Source organism: Pungitius pungitius, chromosome 8, assembly GCF_949316345.1.
Source record: "Pungitius pungitius chromosome 8, fPunPun2.1, whole genome shotgun sequence".
Classification (NCBI taxonomy): Eukaryota; Metazoa; Chordata; class Actinopteri; order Perciformes; family Gasterosteidae; genus Pungitius; species Pungitius pungitius.
This window is the reverse complement of record NC_084907.1, coordinates 20,136,915-20,162,658: the sequence shown is the minus strand read 5'-3', so window position 1 is coordinate 20,162,658 and position 25,744 is coordinate 20,136,915. Positions and strand designations below refer to the sequence as shown.

The window sequence follows — 25,744 nt, the reverse complement described above, 5'->3', positions numbered from 1 at the left end:
GTCATATGTGTCTGTAAAATGAAATCTAAGGGTTCTACATTTTTCATTTCGGAGAATCAAACCACTTTTCAACCTTCTGCTTCATAAGTTGTGTCCAGTGTGCGAACGTTGTGAAGATGCCTGTCATCTCTTATTTATTCCATTTGGCTCCTCTCAGGTTTTTCCCCTGTAGCATTTTGAATATGAGACATAATCTTGCTGGATTTCTATATTAATGTCATTCAAGTGTGCCTTGTCATGAATAGATGTCACACTCTTCAGTCTGAATCATTCTGATTAATGAAATCAGCCTTCCCAGTACTCTCCTGAATCAGAGTTTTGGACTGCAAAGGATTCCAAATACGTCACCTTTAATAATACACATCTCTCGGACTTTATAGAGAATGGAAAACAGCAGACAATATATAATTATGTGAACACAACACTGCCTCTTCAGCATTGATAGCATTGTGAACTGTTTTTGTGTGTTTTTACTTGCAGAAACGGTTCGAGCAATGACCCATGTGATAAACCAAGGCATGGCCATGTACTGGGGAACATCCCGCTGGAGCCCGATGGAGATAATGGTGATGAGACACATATATGTATATATCTCACCTTTCACCATTCATAGGGTTTTTAAAACAAACTAAACTGACCTGATACTGCATTTCTCTGATGACATGTACTACTTTATATGAGCCTAGTGTTTTGTTTCATCACCTTTCATCCCCTTTAGGAAGCATACTCGGTGGCGAGACAATTCAACCAGATTCCTCCCATCTGCGAGCAGGCCGAGTACCACATGTTCCAGCGAGAGAAGGTGGAGGTGCAGCTACCGGAGCTCTTCCATAAGATAGGTGAGCAGTGATGGATATGTGGCTTTGATTGAGATCTACTCAGTCTGCAGCTGCCACTTGACTGTATCATAGAGGATAAACTAGGCAGAGTGTTTAATTTAAATTGTCATTGAATTATTTTTGAAGGCCAAGATTTCAACTTGCACAGCGATAACCTAATGTTGTAAGTAAGTACAGCTTAACGAGAAAGTGATTCCTCTCTCAGGTGTGGGGGCCATGACGTGGTCCCCACTGGCCTGCGGTATCATCTCAGGAAAATACGACGGCAGGGTGCCTCCCTACTCCCGGGCCTCTCTGAAGGTAGTCGCAACGTGCTTTCTGGTTTCTGTGCTGGTGTCTCCCAACTAGTTGCTGGTTTGTTTGTTTATTTGTGTGTGTTAATGTCTTCCAGGTTCCGTAACTTCATGCACACCTCTCATATCTGTGTGTTTTCGTGCCATGGTCGGCGTCATGCACTGTGCACCTCTTCCCGAGCTTTGTTGTTCCACAGTGTTTTCCAGCTGGTGTCAGCGTAACGCAAATTAGTGCACACACATGAGCGCACACGATACAAACACAGAGCAAAGCAAATAACTTGCTTATATTTAGTTTGGATTTATAGAAGTATTTTGTTTTCCTTTACACATAATTGAACTAGACAGAACATTAATTTTGTTGATTTAATTCACTGAGCAGTAACAAACACAGTGGGATATTTCCTTTGAATAAACACATGGAATTTTCACATACAACTCTCTGCGTAACACAGAAGCTGACACCTGACTTGTGTGGTCACTGTGTGTGGTGGAGTGGCATGTTGTGGATCGTGTATCAGTGACTTTCGATTAGAGAGGGAAGTAGTTTGGTGTTTTGGTGTTGTGCCGTATCTTTGGTGACTTCAGTGTTATTTGTGGATGTTTGTGGTCCTTTGGCTCTTTGATTGTTGTGACTGGTTTCTCATTTTCTAATAACAGCACTAGAATAAAATGGTATTTTGTAAAAAAAAAAAAAAATCCTGTTTTCACTTAGCTGAGAACAAACAGATATACTTCAAGTAAATCTTAATAGCAGTCAGTTTAACTCGAGATTTGACCTTTGATGTTTGTTATGATCATGATGAACCAAAAGCTTTGTATTTCAGTAGGCGTAGCTCCGGCGTGTTTCCCCGGCTGAGGCGTAGACCGCAGGAGACGTGTTTAAAAACGAGCCCTGGTGACACGGGCGCTGCGGGCGCAGCGGCGTGTGAGCAGGGCTGCGTTTTTGAGCAGGTGTGCTGTGTTTTCGACAGGGTTACCAGTGGTTGAAGGACAAGATCTTGAGCGAGGAGGGCCGGCGTCAGCAGGCGAAGTTGAAAGAGCTGCAGGCGATCGCGGAGCGGCTGGGCTGCACTCTGCCCCAACTCGCCATCGGTACGCAGACGCACTCTGCTGCTCTCTCTCTTTCTGTCTGTCTGTCCGTCCCTCTGCCTCGGACGCCCCGAGGTCAACAACATCACCCTGGCGGCTCTCCGGTTTGAATTGTTGTGTTGTTCCGTGTGTGTTCGTTTTGTTTGTGTAGTTTGTAAAAAGTGGTTAGGGAGGGGGAAAAAAAGTAGGTAACAAGACAAAAGAGCAAGAAAGACTCTTCTAAAAATGGCCTCAATTCATCAAATCAAAGTATAAACATTGAAAAACGGATGTGGGAGTGATGTAATATCAACACAGGGGATGCCGTGTGTTGACAGTAGATCTTTGTATAATCCTGTGTTGTAAACACGTATTTCATGGTTTCCAGTGTCAGCATTCAAATAGCATCCCAGACATACGCTGATATCGACTCAGTGCTGGGCAGGAAAGTGACAATGTGCAAACCCTAAAGAAGTACACTCTTGCGAAGGCTGTTAAAGTGTCAGATGTTAGCGATGCGGGCAAATAAACCCGGGACTCCCTCTCCTTTCTCAGGGATCTTTCGGGCTCAGAGCGATGCACCGTCACAGCTTAGGTTTCACGGCCCATTAGGTGGGCACACTCCTCTCTCCCAATTACCATACATCCTCCCGGAGCTCCTGAAGGCAGCAGAGAAGATTTATGTCCATCATGTAGTCCTATACATCACTATGGCACTCTTGTATTGAATAAAAACAATGACGGACTCCTTCCCGCCTCCGGCTTTATACGGAGCCCTGGTGCTGCCGGAGCAGGTGTTGGATGTGAGGACAGAACAAGTAGCTGCTGTGGCCTGAGGGAAGGTCTGTGCCTGCGTCAAACCATTGGAAGGCCACATTGGTAGAAGATCTGTGTAAAATTATAATCACACTATTTTTTCAGCTACCTATTCTTATCCCTTTTATGCTGCAATCTACGAGCAAGCGTCCCAAAAGCATGTAGTCGTATTGCATAAGACAGCTAGCTTTTAAAGTTGCGCAACTAACAAAGTTAGTTTTTTGTGTCAGAATTCTGTGACCTTATTTAGCTGATAATACATCTGTGATCTAAACAGTTTTACTCCTAGTGGAGAATTATTTGTATGTTCACACTCATAATTTGCAGACAGGAAATGTTGCACTGATCGACGTGTTTGTGTGTGTGTGTGAGTGTGTGCATACTCGTGGTGGGGGGTGTCATTGCTGTTTACTGGTCTCCTGCAGCGTGGTGCCTACGGAACGAGGGGGTGAGCTCAGTCCTCTTAGGGGCGTCCAACACCGACCAGTTGATGGAGAACATAGGAGCGATACAGGTGAGGCCACCGAACCAGTGTGTTGTGTACTTGTGTTTGTTTTTCGTGTCCGAGTGAACCGACCCGTTTCAGAAGTTCCACGTTCGTGCCTCGCAATCTGTAACAGCAGCTTCCTGTCGGGGGGGCACTGCTCGGCCCCCTGGGCAGTTTGCGCCTGAACGCTTGGGTGCTTTACTGTACGGAGTTAATAAGGTCAGCGGATTCTCGTTTGCCAAGTGGATCGGAGACGGGCTCACGGCTATTTCTTCCTCTCCCGATAAGATGCACCCTTTTAAAGGTTTTTTTTAGACCGGTGGGGGTTTCCGTCCTTTGCTTGCATTATGTCTCGCCGGCGGTGAAGAGCATACGCTATTCTCTTCTGATGCTTTGAGTGTCCTCCCGTGTGTGTACACTAGATATGCACACGCACCATATGTCTCCTCTCCCTGAGCACATTTGAAAGGCTATGCTCACCTTTCTTAAGGGCAGTTTTAATTTACTGGGCCACTCAGTCCACTTTATTCTTATTTTTTAACATCTTTTGTTTTGTCTAATGGAAATTACAGTCAAAATAATAGTGTTCTTATTAAAAGCCATTCACCACTTCCATCTCTCTCCTGTCACAGGTTCTTCCAAAACTGTCATCGTCCATCACACACGAGGTGGACAGCATCCTGGGGAACAAGCCGTACAGTAAAAAAGACTACCGCTCCTAACGCGCGGCAGGGCTGCGCCCGGCCTGCAGCCTGCGGCGCCCCCCCCCCCCCCCCTTCCCTTTGTCTGATCCTCTGTTTGCTTGAGCTTTTACTGAGTGAGACCCTGGCGCATGAGTCCGGCCACACCAGGGGCACCCAGGGCACCTCATTTAGAGTTACAGGGGTAAGATAAGGATAGGGGTGGGGTGAGTGGGGGGGGAAGGGGGGGCGGGGGAATACAGTCAACTCTGCAGAAAAGGAACAAAACATGTAAGAGGTGAGGGATATGCGCTCATACTTAAAATAAGTTATACATTCAATTCAGCTGAACGTATTTTAAAACCATAGAGAAAATTATCTTTAAAAAAAAAAAATAAGCACATGCTTGCTAGGCAGTCAGATTTTCATTAATTTTTTGCCTTTTTTTCTAAAACTGAATGCAACTAAAAGGAAGATTAGGTTATATTGTACGACAATATGAACTACTCATTCGCCACAGTCGTTCCTCGATGTTCCGTTTACAAAACACTGTGTACTGTACGTCGAGGTTTCTCTGAAGGACCTATTGTTTCATGTTGTGGACGTTGCCGGTGTACGAGCCTCGTCGTAGGCGTCAACAATCTGCACTTTAGTATTGTCCGTGTGGTGTTGGTGGGTAGTTTGTGAGGGGGGGTGGGGGGGGGGCAGTCCGCAGGACGACGTGTCATGGCAACTAGTCAGGAACAAAGAGAGGTGGCTAATCTCTTCGATGGGAGCTGCAGTCGCGTCAAATCAAACGCAGTGTGGTACGTCACTGAGTGGCCCGACCTCTGACCCCCCCCCCCCCCCCCCCCCTTTAGACCCGAGGGTTCGCTGTGCAGGAAGTGATCGTATCATGTGAACCTCTCCTTGATCCCGTTTTAGAGTGTTTCTGCCTTATTTACCGACTGGTCTCGTGTCCGCAGTGAATACTGGGAGGAGCATTGGTTGCGAGGAGGAGGAGTCTCCAGTTAATCTGTTGGTAGCAGCGGCCGGTGGTTTTAGTGGTTTTTTGGCGTGCACGTGGTCAGGAGGTTGCATTTCCTCATCTGTCTTTCTTGTGTGTGTGTGTGTGTGTGTGTGGACACTGGGCAGGACCAGTGACATTTTAGCGTGGCTTGAGCCAAAGATCTTTGAAGACACACCCAAGTGTTTCACTCTCACCTCCTGCAATATTATAGAAGTCATCTTAGCGCATGTGCTATCCAGCTTGTTATCTATCTATGATATGGACTTTATTCCATATATATATATGTATCTTTACACCGTCATACTAGATAACAAAAACGCCCTTCATATACAGAATGCATAAGTACAGCTACTTGCTTTAGGACCGGTAAGGTTTGTTTCAGGCGACATACAACCTGAGACGTATCAAAATGACTGCAGAATTTGACGCAGCCCGACATCATTCTTTCTCCTTTGGGCGGCGTCTTGCTGTGATTTAAAGCACAAGTGGATCGCATGCGATACATCCTCTAAGCATGGGCCCCTTTTTACCCAGACTAGTACCAATGGGTTAGGTAAGATGATGCTACCCTGCTTACTAACATGTGTAGGTCCTTAAAATCTTTACTAACAGCTGATCAAATATTGATTCTTTACGGAAAATAAACATACATTAAGAAACTGTCATTAGTGCAAATGGTGACATGAGTGAGATGTTAAATCAAAGGGAACGTTACAGTGTGGATGAGGTCTGCTTAACGGCAGCAGGTGATTTTGTGTATTGATCCTGTTGTAATAGTTGATCCCTGTATGAGTTGGATTTGCTGTGTCGTCTTTTTTCCTCAGAAGAGAAAAAAGATTTAGGTAAGTTAGTCTGTGGATTTCTTGTCTTATTGTTTTCATCTGCAGGGATTGGGGAGGTCGTCTGGGACTTTGTTCGGCATTTTAGCAAAAGCACCTTTTTGCTTTCTCGCTAAATATTCATATTAAAAAATGATTGATACAATTATCTGTCAAATGGGAAAATGGTAAATGGGATGAAGCTTGGCATACAGACTGGATGGATTCTGGCTCCTCTGAGTAACTAAGTGTTTTATCTTGTTTGTTTAATTCATAAAAAAAACTATGGTGGTGAAAGTCTATTTTCATTTCCCCCATTAAAACAGCAAATTAAAGTTCTGGTGCAGAAGAAACAAACGAGCTGCACCGTGTGCAGTGGAGAGCTTCAGAGGTGCTTCAGGCAGACTGAGCACAGAGTAATGCTAGCTGTTTTCCGTGTAAAACTGCGCGTTGTCAATCTTTTTAATCTCTTAGCGAAGAAAGCAAATAGATTTTCCTAAATATGTCAAAGTTGCCCTTTGAATGGGATTGCTGTGCGTTTTGTTTAATCATCGGTTATTTCACACTTTGCCGACCTGCCCAACAAAGATCTTTATGGTGTTAAAAGGTTTCTGCACATTGTAGAAATAACTCAATGTATTAAGTCATGCTTTGAGAGATCCCACTTGCTGTTCTAACGTTGTAATAACTAGTTCAGAAATGAAAACAGACCCACAGGTGGATAGAGCTTATTTTACAGAAGGTTCTAGGTTATACAGAGAATATATTTTTACGTTTTAGCCTTTATTGCAGTTAAAAGAAGTCTTGATTTTTTTCATCATGCTGCATTTTTCCTATCAGTGTTTGTATCGATTTTAAGACCGGCAAAAAGAAGCAATTTCTTTGTGTTGTGTTTGCATTTATGAGAAATGCTCTGAAGTGAATGCAACGGTTCTGAAGAAGATGTAGGTAGTCTTTCCTGTACATAGTTTACCTTTGTATATATTTTTTGGTTGTGATCACCTCTGCCTTTTCTTTTAGTTTTCTTGCAGGCGTTGCTATCTGCACTGTGCTTGGATTTAGACTGGATGTACAGCTTTGATCTTCAATGATAAAATAAGAATGGTAAACTAACCTTTCATCTGTCTCTTGCGTTTGTGTGTGAACAAAAAGAACACATTTCAGTTTTGTGCTATATTCAATTGTGTACAACAGTGAGAAATATAAATATGAAGCAATTTATACACAAATCGATTCAAGGAAAAACATAAAAGACTAAAGACTTACCCTTCAAGAAGTTGCAAATACATGTATAGTCCAGCTGTCAATCAAGGCATTAAGTACTTTTTTTGCACTTCATTAAAGCACCATTTGACTGAAGGTAGTACTTTAAAACAATTTAAAAAACAAATGAATACGACTGATATGGATTCAGAAACAGGTTGCATCATATCCAGCATTTTTCCTAACAAAATTAGAGATTTTATACACAATACCTGCAAAAGGTCTTTCAAGGACGACATTTTTAAATGCAAAATACCAAAAGTGCAGTGACCACGTCCTCCTGACGCTGCACACGTAGTCGCCCTGAAGACTAAAAGCTTCAATGATCCATCTCCACAGAGAAGCTGACGAAGTTGCACTGTGACGGTTCAAAGGACACAAGAAAAGCGTCGTCCAGCTCGGGTCCAAACACGCAAATCGCACTTCTCATTAGAGTCTATTTCCACGTTTGGCCCACCTGCTGCAACTTCCTGTCACAATCTTTCACTCTTTTGAGTAAAATGTGGCTAATCCGCCCCGGTTGGAGACTCTCGGCTCGTCGTCGGTGCTACAACGAGTTCTCCTGCTGCGAGTCTCCTCTCCTGCTCTCAGTGCTGCGTGGAGGTCCACCTGGACACACACGATCACAACAAAAGACAACGCAGGCTGTGTCAGCACTAGAACTGGTTATTTATTTCTTAAGTCAGCATAAATGTTGTGTTTTGATTCATGGGTCCACGTGGATGTGCTGATGCAGTGAACTAACGCACCGGGGGGGCAGGTCGGTCACGATGAGTCGTCATTTCCGTACCTTCTTGACAGGAGAGGCCGATCCAGCTGTGCGGGCAGCTGCAGCGGCCGTTGCGCCGGTCGCACTGCGACCCGTTGCCACACTGGCAGGTCTCTGCGCAGTCGGGCCCGAAACGGTTCTCTCTGCACTCTGCCACGAAAACACAGATGGACAAAGTGTGACACAACGACACAGAGGTTCTTGTGGTTCTGAAGCCATCGTTCGACATCTCGGGAAAATTAGCCCGGCGCCTGTCCACATTGCAGCAACTACAAAGAGGGACCTGTTGTCAGAGACATCCAAGGACACAAAGCGGAGCAGAGATGATGCAATAGAGCCACCTATTGGCAAAAAGGCTTCCGATTTAAGTTTCAGCAATTAGGTCCCCAAATGCGTCTGCAATAGTGTTCAGGAAATCTATATTTATATATATTATATATGCCTGGCAAAAAACATTAAAGCGAGGGCCATGAATTGGAAACCTATATGGAAATTATTTTACATATAGACTTTAATATATTAGTTTTCTTTAATTCAGATTATTTTGCATACGACTCATTTATGATGTACATTCATTATTCTTTTTTTTAAATGACTTTCTTCAACGTAACAGGAAATGATTTTTTTTCAAGGCCTTTGACTTTTTGATGACACTTTTTCCAAACTGTACTTGACTAAAAAATATTTTATGTTTGTCAAAGAAAAATATGACCGATTATTGACTCAACCGTGATCTGATTTTCATACTTCAAGAGTAAATTGGAAATGCAACTTTTTCATGTCTTGATTCAGCCATTATTTATCCTACGGAATTTCTCCGGACTTTTTGAATTAATTAATTTTATAAAATACTGGAGTTATATTTTGGTTTGTCCTATTTAAAATACTGACATATACAGTACTAAGTCTTGTTTTTTCTTACCAAATAAGAGGAATGACTTAATGAGGAGTGAAATGGCTTAATTAAGATCTCATTTTAGACACACTGGTCTGAACGTTGCAATGAGCTCATCCTCTAAGAAAAGATTACCAATGTCACATTTGGGTCCAGTCCTCCCCGAGGAGCAAAGGCATCTTCCTCTCACGGGGTCACATGGGGAGTCTTCCTCACAGTCACACACCTTAGCACAACCATGACCGAAGGTACCCTGTTCACACACTGAGAGGGGAGTGGGGAGACTTTACACACATTTGGCTCAGAGAGGACCGAAATCGTGGCAATCAGCGGCGATGGGACTGACCCCTGTGGCAGCGAGCTCCGTGGAACCCTGGAGGACAAACGCAGGCGCCCGACGCCGGGTGGCAGGACGCTCCGTTCGTGCAGTCGCACTGCAGCTGGCACAGCGGGCCGTGGAGCCCGGGGGGGCAGGCTGCAGACCAGGACACAGGAATTAAAGCCCATCTTCGTGGTTTGGATTAATGATTGTGTATGAATCCCAGAGGTGAATTTTGACACCTCAAGAGTAGAAGCTTTAGTTAAATGTGTCGGTCAGGATGCTTTAGTTTTGTGTTTGTCCTAGAAGAAAAAAAGGATGTCTAAGACATGGCTGGGTATCCAAGCATTTACTGGAGTACTGTACTCCGGTCATTATGAGGTAGTATTTCTATTTAATGTTACTTCATAAATGTGAAATGAAAGCCAACATGGTTACAGGCAAATTAACAGATCATTACCATCTTTGACATTAGATGTATTTCTTTAAAGGGATAAGTCAGAAATAATCTAAATTTGTCAAAAAAAGTTACATTCTGTGAAAATATCAAATCCAACCATGTGTTAAACTGTTATCGCTAAGCCTTGTGCTTCCAAATAAAAAGGGTCAAATATAAATAGCTTATTTTGTTTTGGCTACAAAATCTAGGTGTAATTTAGGAGCCTTATTTCTGTGTGTGTGTGTGTGTGTGTGTTAATCAGTTGAACTCTCACCGTGTTCACACAGCTGTCCATAGTATCCTGGACCACAGTGACACGTCCCCGTCACTCTGTCACAAGTGCTGTTATTTTGACAGTTACATTTCAGCTGACAGTCGGCACCAAATCTGCCCACAGGACACTCTGTAAGACAATCGAACGCAACAGAAAGATCTACCTCATGACTGATTACATGTGCACTAATGAGCAGAGGCAGGCCAAAGAATACTTTTGACTGCAGTGAGAGACGCAATGTAAAAGTCACCTTTATTGCAGTGTGAACCGGTCCAACCCAGACGGCACGTACAGCCCCCGGTCACAGAGTCGCACACCCCCCCATTGCTGCAGTTACAGCGCTCCACGCAGTCCGCCCCAAACCAGCCTGGTAGGCAACCTAAGTCGGAAAAAAACTCTTAGAATTAAACTGTAGAAATAATTCTGGCATTATTGAAACTAAAATACATGAAAAAAAATGTAGTTTTTGTTGTATAAACTGTGCCCTGCTGCTGTCTGTAAACTAACTACTAGGAGTTGCTATCCTTAAGAAGGAACCATTAGCCGGCCTGATACAGACACAATATCGCACAACCTTTATAGTCCAAATGACCCAAAACCCACAGAGAGACGATATCACATCTTTAAAAAAATTAAAGTTTCCACACACTCTGAGGTAAATAGATGAGAGATAAAACAAGGTTCCATATGTCAGCGGGCATTTAAGGTTGGTTCACAATTTACATTCAAGGCGTTCTTTAAAACTGCAAATAATACTAATGATTGATGATTGAAGCCATTCCTAAAGCGCATCGGGTCAGATGCTGTTTTGAGGTTGTGATGCTGAATTTGTGGTTTTGGTTCCTCATTAGAATTCTTGTGAACGTCAACATTTAAATTCCTTCGATCCGAACATTGGCACAAGTCACAGAAGAGTTCCCCCGGTGATCAGCGGTTTGGAACCCTCACACTTTGATAGTGGACTAGGTTGTTTCCTGTGTGTGTGTGTGTGTGTGTGTGTGTGTGTGTGTGTGTGTGATGATCAAACCCAATCCAGCGTACTGACCGTGTGCACAGTCCTTTCCTCTTCGACCCGGGAGGCACTCACAGCGACCGGTGACCGGGTCGTTCCGGGCACCGTCTCCGCACAGCTCCACCCGAGCACAGTCCACTCCGTACCGCCCTGCGGGACACGCTGTCACCGCGGAGACACACACACCGGATACTCGTCAGCTCATGCTAACCATGTCGTACTACCACCACCAATACCACGTTTTAGATGGACTCACTGATGTTGCAGCTCGCTCCTATAAAACCCGCTGGACACTCACAGGCTCCAGTGGCAGGAAGACACCTCCCTCCATTCTCACACCGACACTCGCTCTCACAGTTTAGACCGTAACGACCCTCTCTACAAACTGAAAATAAAGAGTAAAACGTCAGAGAATCAGCACTTTTAGAAGGCCTCTGTCTCGCTCTGATGGGTCTACGGGGTATGAATGCACTATTTTCTGTACTTTGGTCACATCTGCGGCCGTGGAAACCTGGAGCGCAGTAGCATAACCCGGACACCGGGTGGCAGAGCTGGTTTGTCTCTGAGCACCGGCAAACCTGATTACAGTTCTGTCCAAATGTTCCTGGAAGACAAGCTGGGAGAGGGACAGGTTTAACAGTACAGTTTGATGGAGATCACTTAATAAAACCTGCAAAACGCTTCTTAATTTCTCAAAAGGCCTTGAGGCAGAAGAGGACCCTGCAGCACTTACTCTGCTCGCAGCCGTTTCCTTTGAATCCCGGAGGACAGCCGCAGTCTCCAGAGACGTGGTGGCAGGACGTGCCCTGAGCACAGCTGCAGCGGTGCACGCAACCCTCTCCGTACGTACCTGGTAAACATGCTGATATCCAAACAATACGAGATGTGTGGAGTTGGAATGTGGTTAAGACACTCTGCACATTCAACTTCATCCAAATGCAAAAGCTAAAAATCTAAAGGACAATCTGTGGTCCAGCAGAGGCGGTTTGCACCTTTATCGCAGAGCCGCCCCCTCCAGCCTGGTGGACACCGACACGCTCCGGTGACGTGGTGGCACGAGTCCCCGTGCACACACCGACATCGCTCCTCACAGCCGGCGCCGAACAGGCCCGCGTCGCACGCTGAGCCAAGACGGTGCAAATCAGAGGTTAAAATGGACGACGACAACAACAACAACAACAACATAAAATGCACAAAATTGCCAGGGTTCACACCGCGCAGCAGTTCCCACAAGATCAACGTTTCCGTGGGTTTCATTAGTTCTCTCTGCTCGGCCGACTCAGCGGAGACGCACCTCTCTCACAGCGCTCCCCGGCCCAGCCGCCGCTGCAGCTGCAGCGTCCGGTCAGCGCGTCGCACTGGCCGCCGTTCTCACATTCACACCGCTGCTGGCAGTCCCTGCCGAACCGGCCCGCCACACACTCTGTGTAAACATACAGCACAGACACACACACACACACACACACACACACGTGAGGCCAGAAAGAGTAACAAAAGCGAGACATCGTGGTGTGAACCTCCACGTGTTTATAGTATCGAGTGGGGAAATCAAGTTAGTAGCCGCCGAGTTTAGAAGCATTCCAGCGACCGAGATCTGAGGTCCGCCTGAGCATGAAGGGGGCGGGGGGGGGGGTTAAAACAGGCACAGGGGGAGGATGGTGTGTGTGATATGGAGCTCAGACGGAGAGCGAGCTGGAATGTCATCGCCGGGTCGGCACAGATTCTCACACCAGAGACCCGGTTCACAAGCTCCAGAAACAAACTGGGTGATGCTGTTCTTCAAAAAAAAAAAAAAACTTTGTAGAACAGACTCGAGTATCCATGAAGATAAAGGATCAGATTATTATTAAGAAATCTTCATAAATGAGTTTGTATGCGTGTTCTCTGTCCGTCGGGTTTGGCCCCCGAGGACGTACGAGAACCTTGTACGAGGTCTTTTATGTTGCTAAAAACAAGCTCGAAGCCTCACGTGTTTTAAACATTTCTCCCGGTTAGCCAGACTTACTTGGAAGTGAAAACAATAGCTGCTCTAAAACAGACTCAACTTCTGCTTTGACCTTTTGGGCCTGTTCACAACCCGTCTAGTCATCGCCTGTTTCTCGCGCTGAGTTTGTTATTTTAAATAGAATCCAAATGTACACAAATGAGATCTCATTGGTAATAAAGGCGAGGATGATTCATCTCACATCATCCGTGACTCTCACCGAGTTCGCAGGCCGCGCCCATCCATCCGCTGGCACACAAACACGTCCCAGTGCTCTTGTTACAGGTGGCTCCATTCTGACACAGGCAGCGCTGGTGACAGCCTCCTCCATAAAACCCTGGAGGGCATTCTGGGGGGGGGAACATAACACAAGAGTTCACTCTTATTTACCCAGAATAGAAGATGAACCCAACGCAATGTTGCATTCACGCACCTTCTGTGCAGTTGGGTCCGGTCCAGCCGGGTGTGCACACACACTGCCCGCTGGCCGGGTGGCAGATGCCATCGTTGCGGCAGCTACAGGTTTGGTTACATCCTTCCCCATAGAACCCGGTTGGGCACGCTGCCAGCAGAGGGACAAACAATATCACAACCCCGTGGTGAACTTCGCTGATCAAAAGTGGAAATTCCAGCGTGCGGTAAGCGATACGGGGCGAAGCATGGGGAGCGCCGAGGCGCTGCTTTCTCATGTGCTGCTGAACCGGGTTTCCTCCAAACAACTGGAGACCCGGAGCGAGTTTTTTTGTCTAACTGTGAATGTGGCCTTGATGGCGTGACACTGGAGCGACGCCGGCACCGGGTTGACTCCGCGACTCACTCAGGGCGCAGGAGGGACCGATCCAGCCGGCACGACAGGAACAAACTCCGCTGAAGTGGTCGCAGCTCGCTCCGTTTAGACAGGAACATTTCTCCTGGCAGTCCAGTCCGTAGAAACCCTGAGGACAAGCTGTAAGACGCACACACACACACACACACACACACACACACACACACACACACACACACACACACACACACACACACACACACACACACACACACACACACACACACACACACACACACACACGTGAAGTCGACCCGTTACTGGCATACACAGCATACATATCCAAGAGATGTGGTGTATTCAGCTTTGTGGGGGGGGGAGAGGCGCTTACGCTTTTCACAGAAGGTTCCAGTCCATCCCACCTGGCAGGTGCAGGCGCCGCTCACATGGTCGCACAACGCGTTGTTGTCACATTGACACCGACGCCGACAACCGAGACCGAACATCCCTGCAGGGCACTCTGAGGAAATATCAAACACACACAGACACCTCAGACAGAGAGACGAGGGATCTGTGGTTCTACACTTTGTAGCCAACGTCATGTTTTAGAAAAGGTTTGCTTTTAAAATGACACAATTCAACAATACAAAATAAGTACCGGTTTGTAATTATTCAGGATGTTAAATTGATAATCAAACTGAATGAACTGAATGAATGACACAGTTTCATGTTTTCCATCTGAAAAAGCCAAAACACCCTTCACTCTCTCACTTTAATAAAGATATTTCAGACCTAAAAATCCTCCTTTCAGACTGAAACCTTGACAAAGGGGCAGGGATTTGAGTACATACTCTGGTGGCAGCGGTCTCCGGTGTAACCAGCCTCACAGTCGCACCGCCCCGTCACGGCGTCACAGCTGCCGTCCCCGTTCCTGCAGTCGCACGTTTCCGCGCAGTCTCCCCCCCAATGCCCCGCGTCACAGCCTGCCACACAGAAGGTCACGTGTGAGTGTCACGCATGAGAAGAAAAAAAAAAAAGAAGAACAAAAAGAAAGGGGGGGGGGGGGTTTTACGAATGGCTTCTAGCGCCGCTACCTTTCCTGCAGTCGTGTCCCGTCCAGCCAGGAGCGCACGTGCACCGGCCGGCCACCGGATCGCAGCGAGCGTTATTCTCACACACACACTTCATTTGGCAAGCGCGGCCGAAGCGTCCGCTCGGGCATGCTGCGCAAGGAAAATACAAAAACATGAATTTTGAAATCATCGAGAGTAAATCGAGTAGAAGAAACATTTCGGCGGATAGAGTGTGAGCACAGCGAGTTCCCACGACTCAACAACTAAAAGGAGGCTTTCAGATCCAGTGGTTGTTTGAAATTAATTCTATTTGTTCTTCCCAGTGAATTATATCCAGAGTTGTATTTTCGACTGGCTGGAGAGTTTTAGCCAACTTTCTTTTTCCTATTTCATGTCCAAGGTGCACCGCTGAGAGATTTCCACTTTCACCGTGCTGCCATTCCGCTCAGCCGGTGGACCGCTGAACGCGTCGCGGCGTGGAAACCACAACGATACTCACAGCTCTGGCACAATCTGCCCACGAAGCCCGAAGGGCAGTCACACGACCCGCTGCGTTTGTCGCACACGCCGCCGTTCTCACAGGCGGGGCAGGTTCCCGCGCAGCCTGAGCCCCAAAAACCATCGGGGCACACTGTGAAAAGAAGAAGATTCCTGCTTTCACCAATTTCACCACATTGCAGCGTTTAGTCCTTCCTGCACTCACGCTTCTCGCAGCGCTTTCCTGCCGTCCCCGCCGGACACTCGCATCGTCCCCGCACTCGGTCACACGGGGAGCCTGAGCAGTCACAGGCGTGGACGCAGCCTTCCCCGAACCTCCCCACCGGACAGTCTGACGCGGGGGACACACGCAGGAGTCAGCATGGGGGGGGGGGGGGCAAACGCAGCCGGGTGGACACTGGGCCTCTGTCCGGTCACCTACCCTGATCACAGTGTTCTCCGTGACGGCCGGGAGGGCATTTCCGTTGGCAGTCTCCAGTGACGTGATCACATGACACTCCTGGTGGACAAGAGCACTTTTTCCCGCAACCGGCTCCGTAGGTTCCCGGGCTGCATTCTGGAGACGGGACAGAGCGGACGGAATGGAGATGATCCTCCTGTTCTTGAAATAAGGGGCTTAATGATCCCTTTACAGAGCATATCAGAAAGCACATTTGACCACGCTTTTCTTAAAAACAACATCCATCATACGTGCATCCATGCATGCTGTGTTTGAACAGTAGTGGGACCAGAGAGCAGAAAGTAACCCCCGCAGCATGCATGGGGGTACGGTCACTGTGTGCTCACCTTCCTCGCAGGTGTCGCCCCGGTAACCCGATTTACATTCGCACGCGCCGTGGCGGCGGTGACACTGTAGCGTGTTCCGCTGGACACATTGACACTCGTCAGAGCAGCCGGGGCCGAAGGTCCACTTTGGACAAGCTGAGGGGACAATAAACGAGGAGAAGATGACTGTGATTGTGTGGAATTCAAAAAGGGGTGCGGGGTGTGCGAATCGCTGCTGGGGCGGTGGGATTTACGGAGGTGGCAGAAGCGTCCGTAGAGCCCGGGATCACACAGGCAGGCGCCGTAGGTCCGGTGGCAGCGCCCGTTATTGGCACAGTTGCACTTCTTATTGCACTGCTTCCCATAGAAGCCCTTGGGACAGCCTGCACACACACAGAGAAAAAAAAACAGCTCGTCGCAAGCGCGCACCTGGATCCCGTGGTGTTGGGGGAGAAGTTTGTTCTCGGGGGACGCAGCGGATAACTCACCGTCCTGACACAAGTCTCCACTGACCCCGGGGGGGCACCGGCAGCCCCCCGTGACCGGATCGCACGTGGCGCCGTTCTTACACTCACTGGTGAAGGAGCAGTTTTTACCAAAATATCCCTCGGGGCACGCTGTGAAAAGGACACACGAGAAAAGGGGCTCCGTGACTGCGTGACTCGGGTCGGAACCGTGGACGCGGGGGGGGGGGGGGGGGGGGGTGTCGGAGCGCTCCTCACTCTGGTTGCAGACGACGCCGGTCCATCCGTCGGGACAGTCGCAGCCAGTTTTCCACGCGTTACATTTTCCTCCATTAGAACAGTCGTCGCACGTCAAACTGCAGTCACCGCCGAAGGTATCGTCCAAACACACTGGGAACAACAAGGCCGTGAACAACGTGCACACTACACCCCCACTGGAGTCATCACAGTGCAGTTGGCGATTGACGTGATCTATTTTTAGCATACAATCAATGTTTCTGTTTGAACGGACAACTTTTCAATCACAGTTAAATTATATATATATATAAAATGTTCTGCAGTGTCAAACGAGTCCAAGCCTTGGACCTCCTGTCACGGGCTGCCAGGACATATAAGCCTCAGCATTCCTACCCCCCAAAAAACCTGTGGTATTACAGCGTGTACAGACAGTCTGGGAGCACGAGGCGCAGCAATTAACCCGCAGCGTGGGCTCTGTTCCTGCTCGCAGTAGTAAACGGGTCCGTCAGACCGCTTCGCCCCCCGCGAGTCGGGTAATCAGATACAGGTTGCCCTTAATGACAACGAGCGGCGATAACGGCTTCGAGGGGACTCACCGAACTTCTCTGCCAGGTTGCTCTCGGCCCTCAGCTCCCCGTCGTCGTCCTCGTAGTCGTCGTAGCGCTCCAGCTGCTGGTTGTAGTCCTGCATCGAGGTGACCAGGGGTCGAACGAGGGGCAACTCGATGGCAGCTCCGCTGGACAGGGCCTCGATCGCGTCTTGTAATGCTGCAGGGAAACGTTTGGTACACACTCCCTTACGTACATGTGTATGCCATTTGGTTTTTGTCGTCTTTGATTAGACCTTTTATTTAGATTTGATATTACGTCAAGCGAGTGCCAAATAAGAATTTGAGAATAGAGGAGCAGTGATTGAAATAATACTTTAACTGCAGCTTATCCTGCTGTTCCCACTCTGTCTCCCCTTTCATTAGCAAGCAGCATCAATGTTGTATAAATTATTACTACAAAACCTCACTTTCAGTTTTATTATTTCAGGCATGTAACATCTGCGTCTTGTTCTTCTGGGTCCAACAATGGAGGTCTGATAGAGATGCAGCCTGACTGCACACTGACAAGGCGTCATATTACCCTACTGCCTCACCTCCTTAGCCTTTAAATGGTACACAGTCCCTATTACCTTCAGATGGGCGAGACATGTCATTTGGGTTTGGAAAAGCGTTGGTGGTAAACAATAAAGACTCCTCAAATGTTGACACTTACGGATGCAGGACTGGCGGTCCTCGTCCAGACGGAAACCCCGGCGGCAGAAACACTGAAAGAAACCGGCGCCGTTCTGGCACGTGTGATCGCACCCGCCATTAGACGCCAGACACTCGTCTACGTCTAAACGACACAGACGACACACAGACTCAAAGTTACAATTCTGCCACTCGAGGGAAGCCAAAGCAATTCTTAAATGAGCAGGACTCCCTTTACGTGTTGGACCTAAAAACAAACAGAGGCAACATTAAAACGCCTCTTTGGATTCTGGAACCAAATTCAACGCAGGTAACGTTCGGTCTCGTAAATAAGTGCGAGCGCCTCGCGCATTCCGCCTGCCAAGGGTCACACGTACCATCACAGCTACATCCGTCGGAGCCGAGTCTGTACCCCGCTGAGCAGTAACATTCGTAACCCCCGGGGTAGTCGGTGCAGTCCTGCTCACAGCAGGAGCTCCGCTCGCCGCACTCGTCGACGTCTGCCAAACACGACAAGCAGGGGACACTAAAACCAGGAGCTGCCTGCAATCAGACGCTCACCTGATCGGACAAAATCTGTGTAAACCGTGAACAGGTTTTCAACCCTCGGGGCCGAGAGAGCATTTTGGTGTAATAGATCAAAGTCCTACATATCTTATAATTGTCCTTCATCTCAGGACTAGATCCCCGTTTAATTTGCTTTCCGGCTTCTGCCGGGAACACGTGGATTTTACAGGTACGCCTTTTATTGTATATATATATATATATATTTTTTTTTTAAATCACTGCAAGTACAGCTTCGTACCAGCACATGTTTTGAGGTCGTCGTCGAGCCTGTAACCGTGGTTACAGGAGCAAACCGGCCCGCTGGTGGAGTGTTGGCAGTGGTGTGAACAGCCTCCGTTGTTCTTCTCGCAGCTGTTCACGATCTCCATCTCGATTCCTTAAACGAGGTCAAAGTGACATGGCATCAACACCGTAACACGCGCTAAAACCTTGTATTTAGTTGTTGCACGTTGCACGAGTTCAATCCTACTGTAACAATGTTTCCCATCCGATCCCAGCTCATAGGCGGCGTTGCACACACAGGCGTAAGAGCCCGGCGTGTTGCGGCAGCCGTGAGCGCAGTCGGCCTCTTTTTCACACTCGTCGATGTCTGTGACAAAATAGTGTTTCAAACAAAAACGGAGGAATACTGTTGCGTACAGGTTAAACTGTAAATCCAGGTTTTGCATTTAAACAACATCTTTGACAAACTTTGAACTCCGTGTTCACAGCGGAAACATTGACTTCAAATTTGTCGTCTTCTTTGAAAAAAACGCAGTACCAGATTTTAAGCTTAATGAAAGGGATCTTTTGTGGAGTTTTCCGTTGTATGAAGACGGTCTTTGTAAGCAAACTGTAGCGTGGGACCAGCATGTTTCAGCATATTAGATGTTTTCCTTGGAGCTTTAACCTCTGCAGACTTTTTCCTTTCATCATGCACCTTGAAAGTTGAAGTTGTGCCAGAAACTTCTACAGCAGACAGACATTTCCATGTGAACTGGGAAAAAAACTATTTTTTTTTTTCAATTTCTCTGCTACTTCCAATCTTCAAACTTTCGAGTTAACGTGGAGGAGAAACTGATCAAGTTTGAACTGCACGTCGACTGGCTGAACTTTCTCGGCTGAGAAAAACGAGAAGATCAAAAGCACCAGAGCAGCTACCCGATGTGGCAATATTGTTTTATATTTTCTTTGATTGATTGACTCAGAGATGCATAAATAACCATCATAATGACATCAATTGTTGCGGTTGGTGAATTTACCTTCGCACGTTTTCCCGTCTTCTGCCAAGGTGAAACCAGCTTTACAGTCACAGTGAGCTCTGCCACCATCAGCCCGACACTCATGCACACAGCCCCCGTTGTGATCTGCACAGGGATTCTGCACTGCAGCAGCAACAACAACAACAACAACAAAAACATTCATGGGTACGAATAATGACAATGTCGGTCGAGCGGGGTTCACTTCCAGTGCTTTGAATGCACACTGCTACTTCACACCTCCACCTCGTCCCTTTGTTGTCCTGTCCGCCTGCAGTTACGGTTGTTTAACATGTGTAAGCCTGTCCGGCATCTGGATTGAGAACCTTCAGCTCAGCTCAACATTAGAGCAAGGCGTTCTTAACCAACAATTACAAAGTAAAACCATCTGAGACAGTACTTTAAAATGCATAAATCTATAATTTCCAACCCCCAGAGAGCTGTACTCAACTAGAAAGGCTTGGAGATCAGAGAGTATAAAATCAGCAAAGACATCAAAATACTAATTTCATGAAAACAAAAACCATGAGGGAGACTACTGTGATTCACACACATATCTCTGATAGTTAAACTACCTCTTAGAAAACATGTTTTCCATGTTATGATTAAGTCTTCAGCATCACGCCCACAAAGCCTTGCAGAGTGCTCAGATTTCTTTTACCTATAATCAGTCATAATCAACATATTGCTCATCTTATTTGTTGTGTGCCATGAGTTAATGTGTGTTACGTTTAACTCACGTTTACAATGCTTGCCATCCTCGACCAGCACGTGGTTGGCCCTGCAGCGACAGCGGTAATGAACGGCGGACTGCTGCACACAGTGGTGTTCGCATCCTCCATTGCTGATGGCACACGAATGAACAGCTGAGCAAAACAAAAAGAAAGAAAGAAAATCAGAAGCGTGACAAAAGGCCAGGAGACAATCCACCATCTTTGCAGTAAATAAATTAAGTGCCCGTGAATCCCAAAAAGCTGTTGTATATAACTTTCTCTGACTTTGGATTTGACTGTAGTGGCACATCCACAGGGGTGTTTCTCAGAGGTCGTGACCACTGTGCTGACATTCCTACAATCAACGATGCACCTCAGAGAATTGCTTTGCGCTAAGCCACAAAAGACTCATCCCCCGGCAGAGGAGCCAAAAATCACAGAGACACGACCTCTGTCCACTGATGAGATCGGGGGCAGAAACCGGCTCAATCATCTTCCCTCCGTCTGCGTCTCTGTTTTTTCTGCAGCAGCAGACGAAACGCCGTCAGTCAACCTGCACTGGACCCCCCCTCCCCCCCGCCCCCGAGAGGTCCAACAGCCGGCCGCTCTCAAAGCCGGTTAGCTTTTTATTTATATATATGTATATATATATATATATATATATACATACACTCGAAAGGCGGGAGTCAAGATTCATCCGTCACAAGCACACGTCAACCTGCAGGGAGTTTTCCAGCTCAAATATTATTCCTCCACACGCTGAGTGTCTGGGATCAAGAGCTGAATAAGACAAGCAGACGTTGGATTGGATTTAATTGATTTGAGGACATCTGCTCTTCTTTGTTCACCCATGACTCTATGCTCCCGACGGGTACGTGCTGTCATTCGTCTCATTTATCCAGTGATCCTGTTGTGGTGCAAACCTTTTACTTTCATTCCCAGTAGGATTCCAGAGGTGATTTTTGCACTTAATCTATTTGTGACCATGGACACGTTAAGCCTTCTGCACTCGACTGTTAGCAAAGAATAAGCAGTCTCACTGAGAAGTTTCACCTGGGACTCCGTCCAGATGTGCGCCATCATTAATGATGCAATAAGTCATTTTTTTCATGCAACAGCTGTCGCAAAAGGGCCTCGCAGGGACAGCACCGGTGTGTGCTCTATGAGACAAGTGAAGCCACTTTGCATCACGAAGCCAAGAAACGCATAATGAGTTCCACTCTGAATGTCAGGACACTTGTATACATTCCTGACTGCACAAAGCGGCGCCAGGTTTATACTCTTTTTCTCAGTCAGCTATTCCTAAAGAAATCCATTTCTGATGTATCTGGCAAGTCAAAAACAACAAACAGGTACCGCGTGAACTCAGCGGAGGTCAAGAATGACGGGATAACAAGCAGATTTATGTGAAGCTTGTGAGAGTGTTGGAATAACACTCGAGCAGAAGGAGAGACGGAAACCACAGCCAACTGAGCTGATCAATCAACCCCGTTTTTCTCTATTCTCTCTCAATAGTTCTGGTGCTTTGTTTCATGATGTGAAGTGAAACTATGTGATGTATAGGTGGGGAATCGTTTGCAAGGACGCATGACTCATCTATTGTTGGGAGGAACGGAATAAGCAATTTAATGGTTTAACACCATGCACTTAAGAAAATTGTAAAAAAAAAATAAAAACTGCATCACATTCTATCAGACAATTAACAATCAATAGAGACGACAGGAGACAAATACATTATGAAAACAGTAGTTTGAGCCTTATACAAATGTTTTCAAAGTGTGATTCACTCACAGGAATTTATTTTTCATGAAGGGATGCAAACCGCACCGACTGTGATTTGAATCACCTCACAATGGAGCTTTTGTCAGAATCAAAGGGGTCATCTCCCGCCACATGATGAATGTGGTTTACGTGAGTAATTGCCCATCTAAATAAAGCCTATTTGGCTAAACCTCAACGATATAATAACAAATAAAATAACACCAAGTAAAGACTTGCTCCTCCGAGAGAGTGATTCATTGTTCGTGCGAGTTTTAAACAAATGGGACCACGATACAAAGGGGGGAAAACTTTTCAGGCCATAACACTCTGATTAAAAGAGGGATAGTATGCGAACAAATGTGCTTACCCAGGCAGGTGCGGCCGTCCACGTGCAAGCGAGAGCCTGGGTGGCACTCGCAGTAATACGAGCCCCTGGTGTTCACACATCTGTGCTGGCAGCCTCCATTATGTACCTGGCACTCATCAATATCTTTTACGGAAGACAGAAGGGGAGAGAGAGAGAGAGAGAGAGAGAGAGAGAGAATGGAGATAAATTAGTGCAATTTGACTAAATCCTCTTATGAGAAAAAAAAAAAATGGTCCCAAGAATAATGGCCAGATGAGCTGCCAAGCTGGAGGAGGAATGTAACGCAGGTTTTAGGGAAGGAGATGATGAATGGGAAGGGAAAGTATTGTGCTGGTGCAATGCAGCTCAAACAAACAAATCCTCCCATGTGGAAACAACTACTGAACATTTAAACCTAAATTGAAATTCCTTTGCTTCTTGTCAGTCCCTTGGGTGCGGCGAACATATGGAAGCTTAAATCAAGAGGATGCAAAACATACACGTTCCTCTCCGCCGTGCCTTGAGATTATAAACAAATAAAAGGCCGCGTCTGGGAAAGTGGCGGCGAGGGAAACGTTACCGCTTCCATGTGACCGGGTTTAAAATGAAAACTAGACGGGGTTCCTCCACATGTCCCATCGTCGGGGTCAAAGACTAATACATTGTTTTCCGAGTTCCACGGCAGACCCCCCACGATTCATAAAGTACTAATGTGTTTGGACTTCTTCTAACAACCCTCTCTGCTGCCACGGTTATTGGGGGAATTAGGACGTGAAGTGTAACCCGCCTCGCCTCCAGGCCAGTGACGAGCTACCGGAAATGTTGCTGGCTGATAAAAATGTGATAGAACACATTTAAAGTGACTTTGGCTGCTGTGTTTGACAACAGCCAAAGTACATCATAAAAGACTATTAAATGTTCAATGCACTCAACTCCAGGAAACTCATTTCAGCTACAAACTATTTCCAGAAGTTCCAGTAAAGAGCAGCTAGTTTTCTAAAGTAAGTAACTAAGGGGGATTATTATCATCACTAAATTGTTTTTTTTCCCTTTAGATTTGATCCCCTACTGACAATATATTTGTCTTTAGGCACTCCAGCATCAGTATAAAAACACAAATCATTTATAAACATTCATTCATGAAACCGCCAATCCCTTCCCCTCCAAAAATAAATAGACGTTCTGGGACGTTCGTTGTGGGAAAAATAATTTGCAAATAAATAAATCTACTCAGTCGCCTTCACATCTTGCCTCTGTGGGAGAGGTTTTCTCCCACAGTCCAAAGACAAGCCAGTTATATGTCGTCTTTCTGTAGGTGTCAGCCCTGTTATGGAGAGACGTGGCGAGCTCTACCTCCAACCCAACGTGAGCCGGGGCAGTAACCCCGACTTAGACGTGGGGTTACTAGGGTTTACATAGACAATGGATGGGTACTTGCAGGATGCTGCTGTATTTTCTTTCCTGAATCATTCTATTTAAATGCCCTTATAAGTTACTACATAATGACAATGACCTTTTAAGTTTAAGAGAGCAAACAGAAAACTTTTATAAATGAACACAATCAGCAGATACGTCCCATAAATCAGGTCTTCAGAAGACCCGACAGGGCGGAAATGAGCTTCTAAACTTTCCCCCCTCTTCGTCTCTCTGCTGCCAAACTCCAGCTCCCCTTTGTCCAGGAAAGCTGGCAGAAGGAGTCCTTTTTCGGGGGTTTTTTTTCCGTCACCGCTGCATGCCATCCTTTGGTTTGGTTTTTTTCGTGAAATGGGTCCAGCTCAGTGGAGCTGCTGTTTTTTCTGTTGCAGCGCATGGCGAGTGAAGCCCCTCCAGCCGGGTTTTCCACTTCCAGAACTCGATCCACCTCAAACTGAGAGCCAAAGCCTCCGCAGACATTGGCTTTTGCTGAAGGAACATTAATTATCCGCCCGCAGCCACCTACAGCACGGTGCCGGCCTCATCCAGAACTATTTTAGTCCATATCCGAAAGGTGGGTTTTGGTTTTTTTTTTTATTGTGCGCCATAGATAAATTATTTTTGAGCAGCCTTGATTTAAGTCCTAGACTGACATCTAAGTAAGACAGCAGATCAGAGGGATTATCATCAATGTGGTAATAATACATGTTGAACATGTTTCATCTTGTGCACATATCCCAGAGTGCTGTGAGGCCTGCCAAACATGAAAAGAAATATTTCGTCAAAATAACATTGGGAGTGTAATTGGTTTCTAGCCCTGTTTGTGTAAGCGTCTCATGATTCATAATCCATGTTCTCATGCGCTCTAATCTTTGTTGGTACAGCGATCACCCCCCCATGTCTGATCAGACATAGTAATCAGTTAATTATCAGTGGGGCTGTTAAGGCTAAACTACGAACAAACATGCTCTGACTGCAGTAAATAAGGACTTTCTTATGAATTGAATCCTTTTGTATATACAATTTATTATTGCGATAAATAATAAAAAAAAAAAAACTATGATCCTTTGTGAAATTTAACTTTTTGCATTTTTCAAAAGAGTAAAATAAATTAATCATCAAATGACTCCTTTCAATGATTAACAGTTACATTATTTCGTTTTACATTCTATGTAAATCATTCTTCCTCTTCCTCTCTCATCTGCAGTTTTCGACTGTGAAACGATCACTTACTTGAAGCAGTGTAGCCACGGCTGTAGCCACGGTATCCATGGTGACAGTACGGCCTGTAACATATCCCTCTATAGTAATTCTGTGGATAGTTTGCAGCAGATGTGAGACATGCCATCACTTCAACCAAAACCCAAACGTAGATACCGCATCCTGACGACAAAGCCATGTCGAAAATGAAAAAGAAGACCCTAAAGCAACGAGTAAAAAAAAAAAAAGTCCTAAAGACCTAATTTACAATAGCTACAAATAGTGAAATCAATGACGGGCTCCACAAGTGCTAAATCCTGGTTTGTAGTAACATTGCAACTACTTTTTATTCACTTTGCCTCTCATTTTTTTTCTCCCTTCCTCCACCCCTCTCTCTCTCTTTCACCCTCCCATATACTAAAACCACAACTCCTCTTTCTCCCCTTCCCTCTCAACCCCCAGTCTGAACTGTCTATTACAATAAACGCAGATCCA

General features: G+C 46.3%; 2 protein-coding genes across 5 annotated transcripts in view; one reads left to right on the top strand and one right to left on the bottom strand.

The window, feature by feature from the left end:
* kcnab2a (potassium voltage-gated channel subfamily A regulatory beta subunit 2a) overlaps nucleotides 1–7,126 on the top strand; it is a 58,090-nt gene extending 50,964 nt beyond the window's left edge. For all 4 annotated transcript variants that reach the window (XM_037490211.2, XM_062563801.1, XM_037490212.2 and 1 more), the window contains 6 exons: nucleotides 481–566; nucleotides 719–839; nucleotides 1,045–1,139; nucleotides 2,107–2,227; nucleotides 3,445–3,533; nucleotides 4,139–7,126. In XM_037490211.2, coding sequence (XP_037346108.1) covers nucleotides 481–566; nucleotides 719–839; nucleotides 1,045–1,139; nucleotides 2,107–2,227; nucleotides 3,445–3,533; nucleotides 4,139–4,228 — 602 coding nt within the window. In that variant the 3' untranslated portion in view covers nucleotides 4,229–7,126. The remainder of the gene's footprint in view (nucleotides 1–480; nucleotides 567–718; nucleotides 840–1,044; nucleotides 1,140–2,106; nucleotides 2,228–3,444; nucleotides 3,534–4,138) is intronic.
* An 80-nt stretch (nucleotides 7,127–7,206) lies between these two features.
* Nucleotides 7,207–25,744, bottom strand: part of megf6b (multiple EGF-like-domains 6b) — a 42,761-nt gene continuing 24,223 nt past the window's right edge. The window contains exons 6-38 of the mRNA XM_037490209.2: nucleotides 22,658–22,780; nucleotides 20,557–20,682; nucleotides 19,820–19,942; nucleotides 19,048–19,167; nucleotides 18,817–18,954; nucleotides 18,389–18,511; nucleotides 18,034–18,156; nucleotides 17,368–17,538; nucleotides 16,793–16,924; nucleotides 16,559–16,687; nucleotides 16,325–16,453; nucleotides 16,092–16,226; nucleotides 15,727–15,861; nucleotides 15,511–15,636; nucleotides 15,307–15,438; nucleotides 14,829–14,957; nucleotides 14,586–14,717; nucleotides 14,126–14,254; nucleotides 13,786–13,914; nucleotides 13,402–13,530; nucleotides 13,189–13,317; nucleotides 12,279–12,407; nucleotides 11,977–12,105; nucleotides 11,718–11,846; nucleotides 11,469–11,600; nucleotides 11,241–11,369; nucleotides 11,018–11,146; nucleotides 10,223–10,351; nucleotides 9,973–10,101; nucleotides 9,287–9,415; nucleotides 9,076–9,204; nucleotides 8,067–8,195; nucleotides 7,207–7,885 (exon numbers count right to left, since the gene is read on the bottom strand). Of these exons, the coding sequence (XP_037346106.2) occupies nucleotides 7,824–7,885; nucleotides 8,067–8,195; nucleotides 9,076–9,204; nucleotides 9,287–9,415; nucleotides 9,973–10,101; nucleotides 10,223–10,351; nucleotides 11,018–11,146; nucleotides 11,241–11,369; nucleotides 11,469–11,600; nucleotides 11,718–11,846; nucleotides 11,977–12,105; nucleotides 12,279–12,407; nucleotides 13,189–13,317; nucleotides 13,402–13,530; nucleotides 13,786–13,914; nucleotides 14,126–14,254; nucleotides 14,586–14,717; nucleotides 14,829–14,957; nucleotides 15,307–15,438; nucleotides 15,511–15,636; nucleotides 15,727–15,861; nucleotides 16,092–16,226; nucleotides 16,325–16,453; nucleotides 16,559–16,687; nucleotides 16,793–16,924; nucleotides 17,368–17,538; nucleotides 18,034–18,156; nucleotides 18,389–18,511; nucleotides 18,817–18,954; nucleotides 19,048–19,167; nucleotides 19,820–19,942; nucleotides 20,557–20,682; nucleotides 22,658–22,780 (4,226 nt within the window). The 3' untranslated portion in view covers nucleotides 7,207–7,823. The remainder of the gene's footprint in view (nucleotides 7,886–8,066; nucleotides 8,196–9,075; nucleotides 9,205–9,286; nucleotides 9,416–9,972; nucleotides 10,102–10,222; nucleotides 10,352–11,017; nucleotides 11,147–11,240; nucleotides 11,370–11,468; nucleotides 11,601–11,717; nucleotides 11,847–11,976; nucleotides 12,106–12,278; nucleotides 12,408–13,188; nucleotides 13,318–13,401; nucleotides 13,531–13,785; nucleotides 13,915–14,125; nucleotides 14,255–14,585; nucleotides 14,718–14,828; nucleotides 14,958–15,306; nucleotides 15,439–15,510; nucleotides 15,637–15,726; nucleotides 15,862–16,091; nucleotides 16,227–16,324; nucleotides 16,454–16,558; nucleotides 16,688–16,792; nucleotides 16,925–17,367; nucleotides 17,539–18,033; nucleotides 18,157–18,388; nucleotides 18,512–18,816; nucleotides 18,955–19,047; nucleotides 19,168–19,819; nucleotides 19,943–20,556; nucleotides 20,683–22,657; nucleotides 22,781–25,744) is intronic.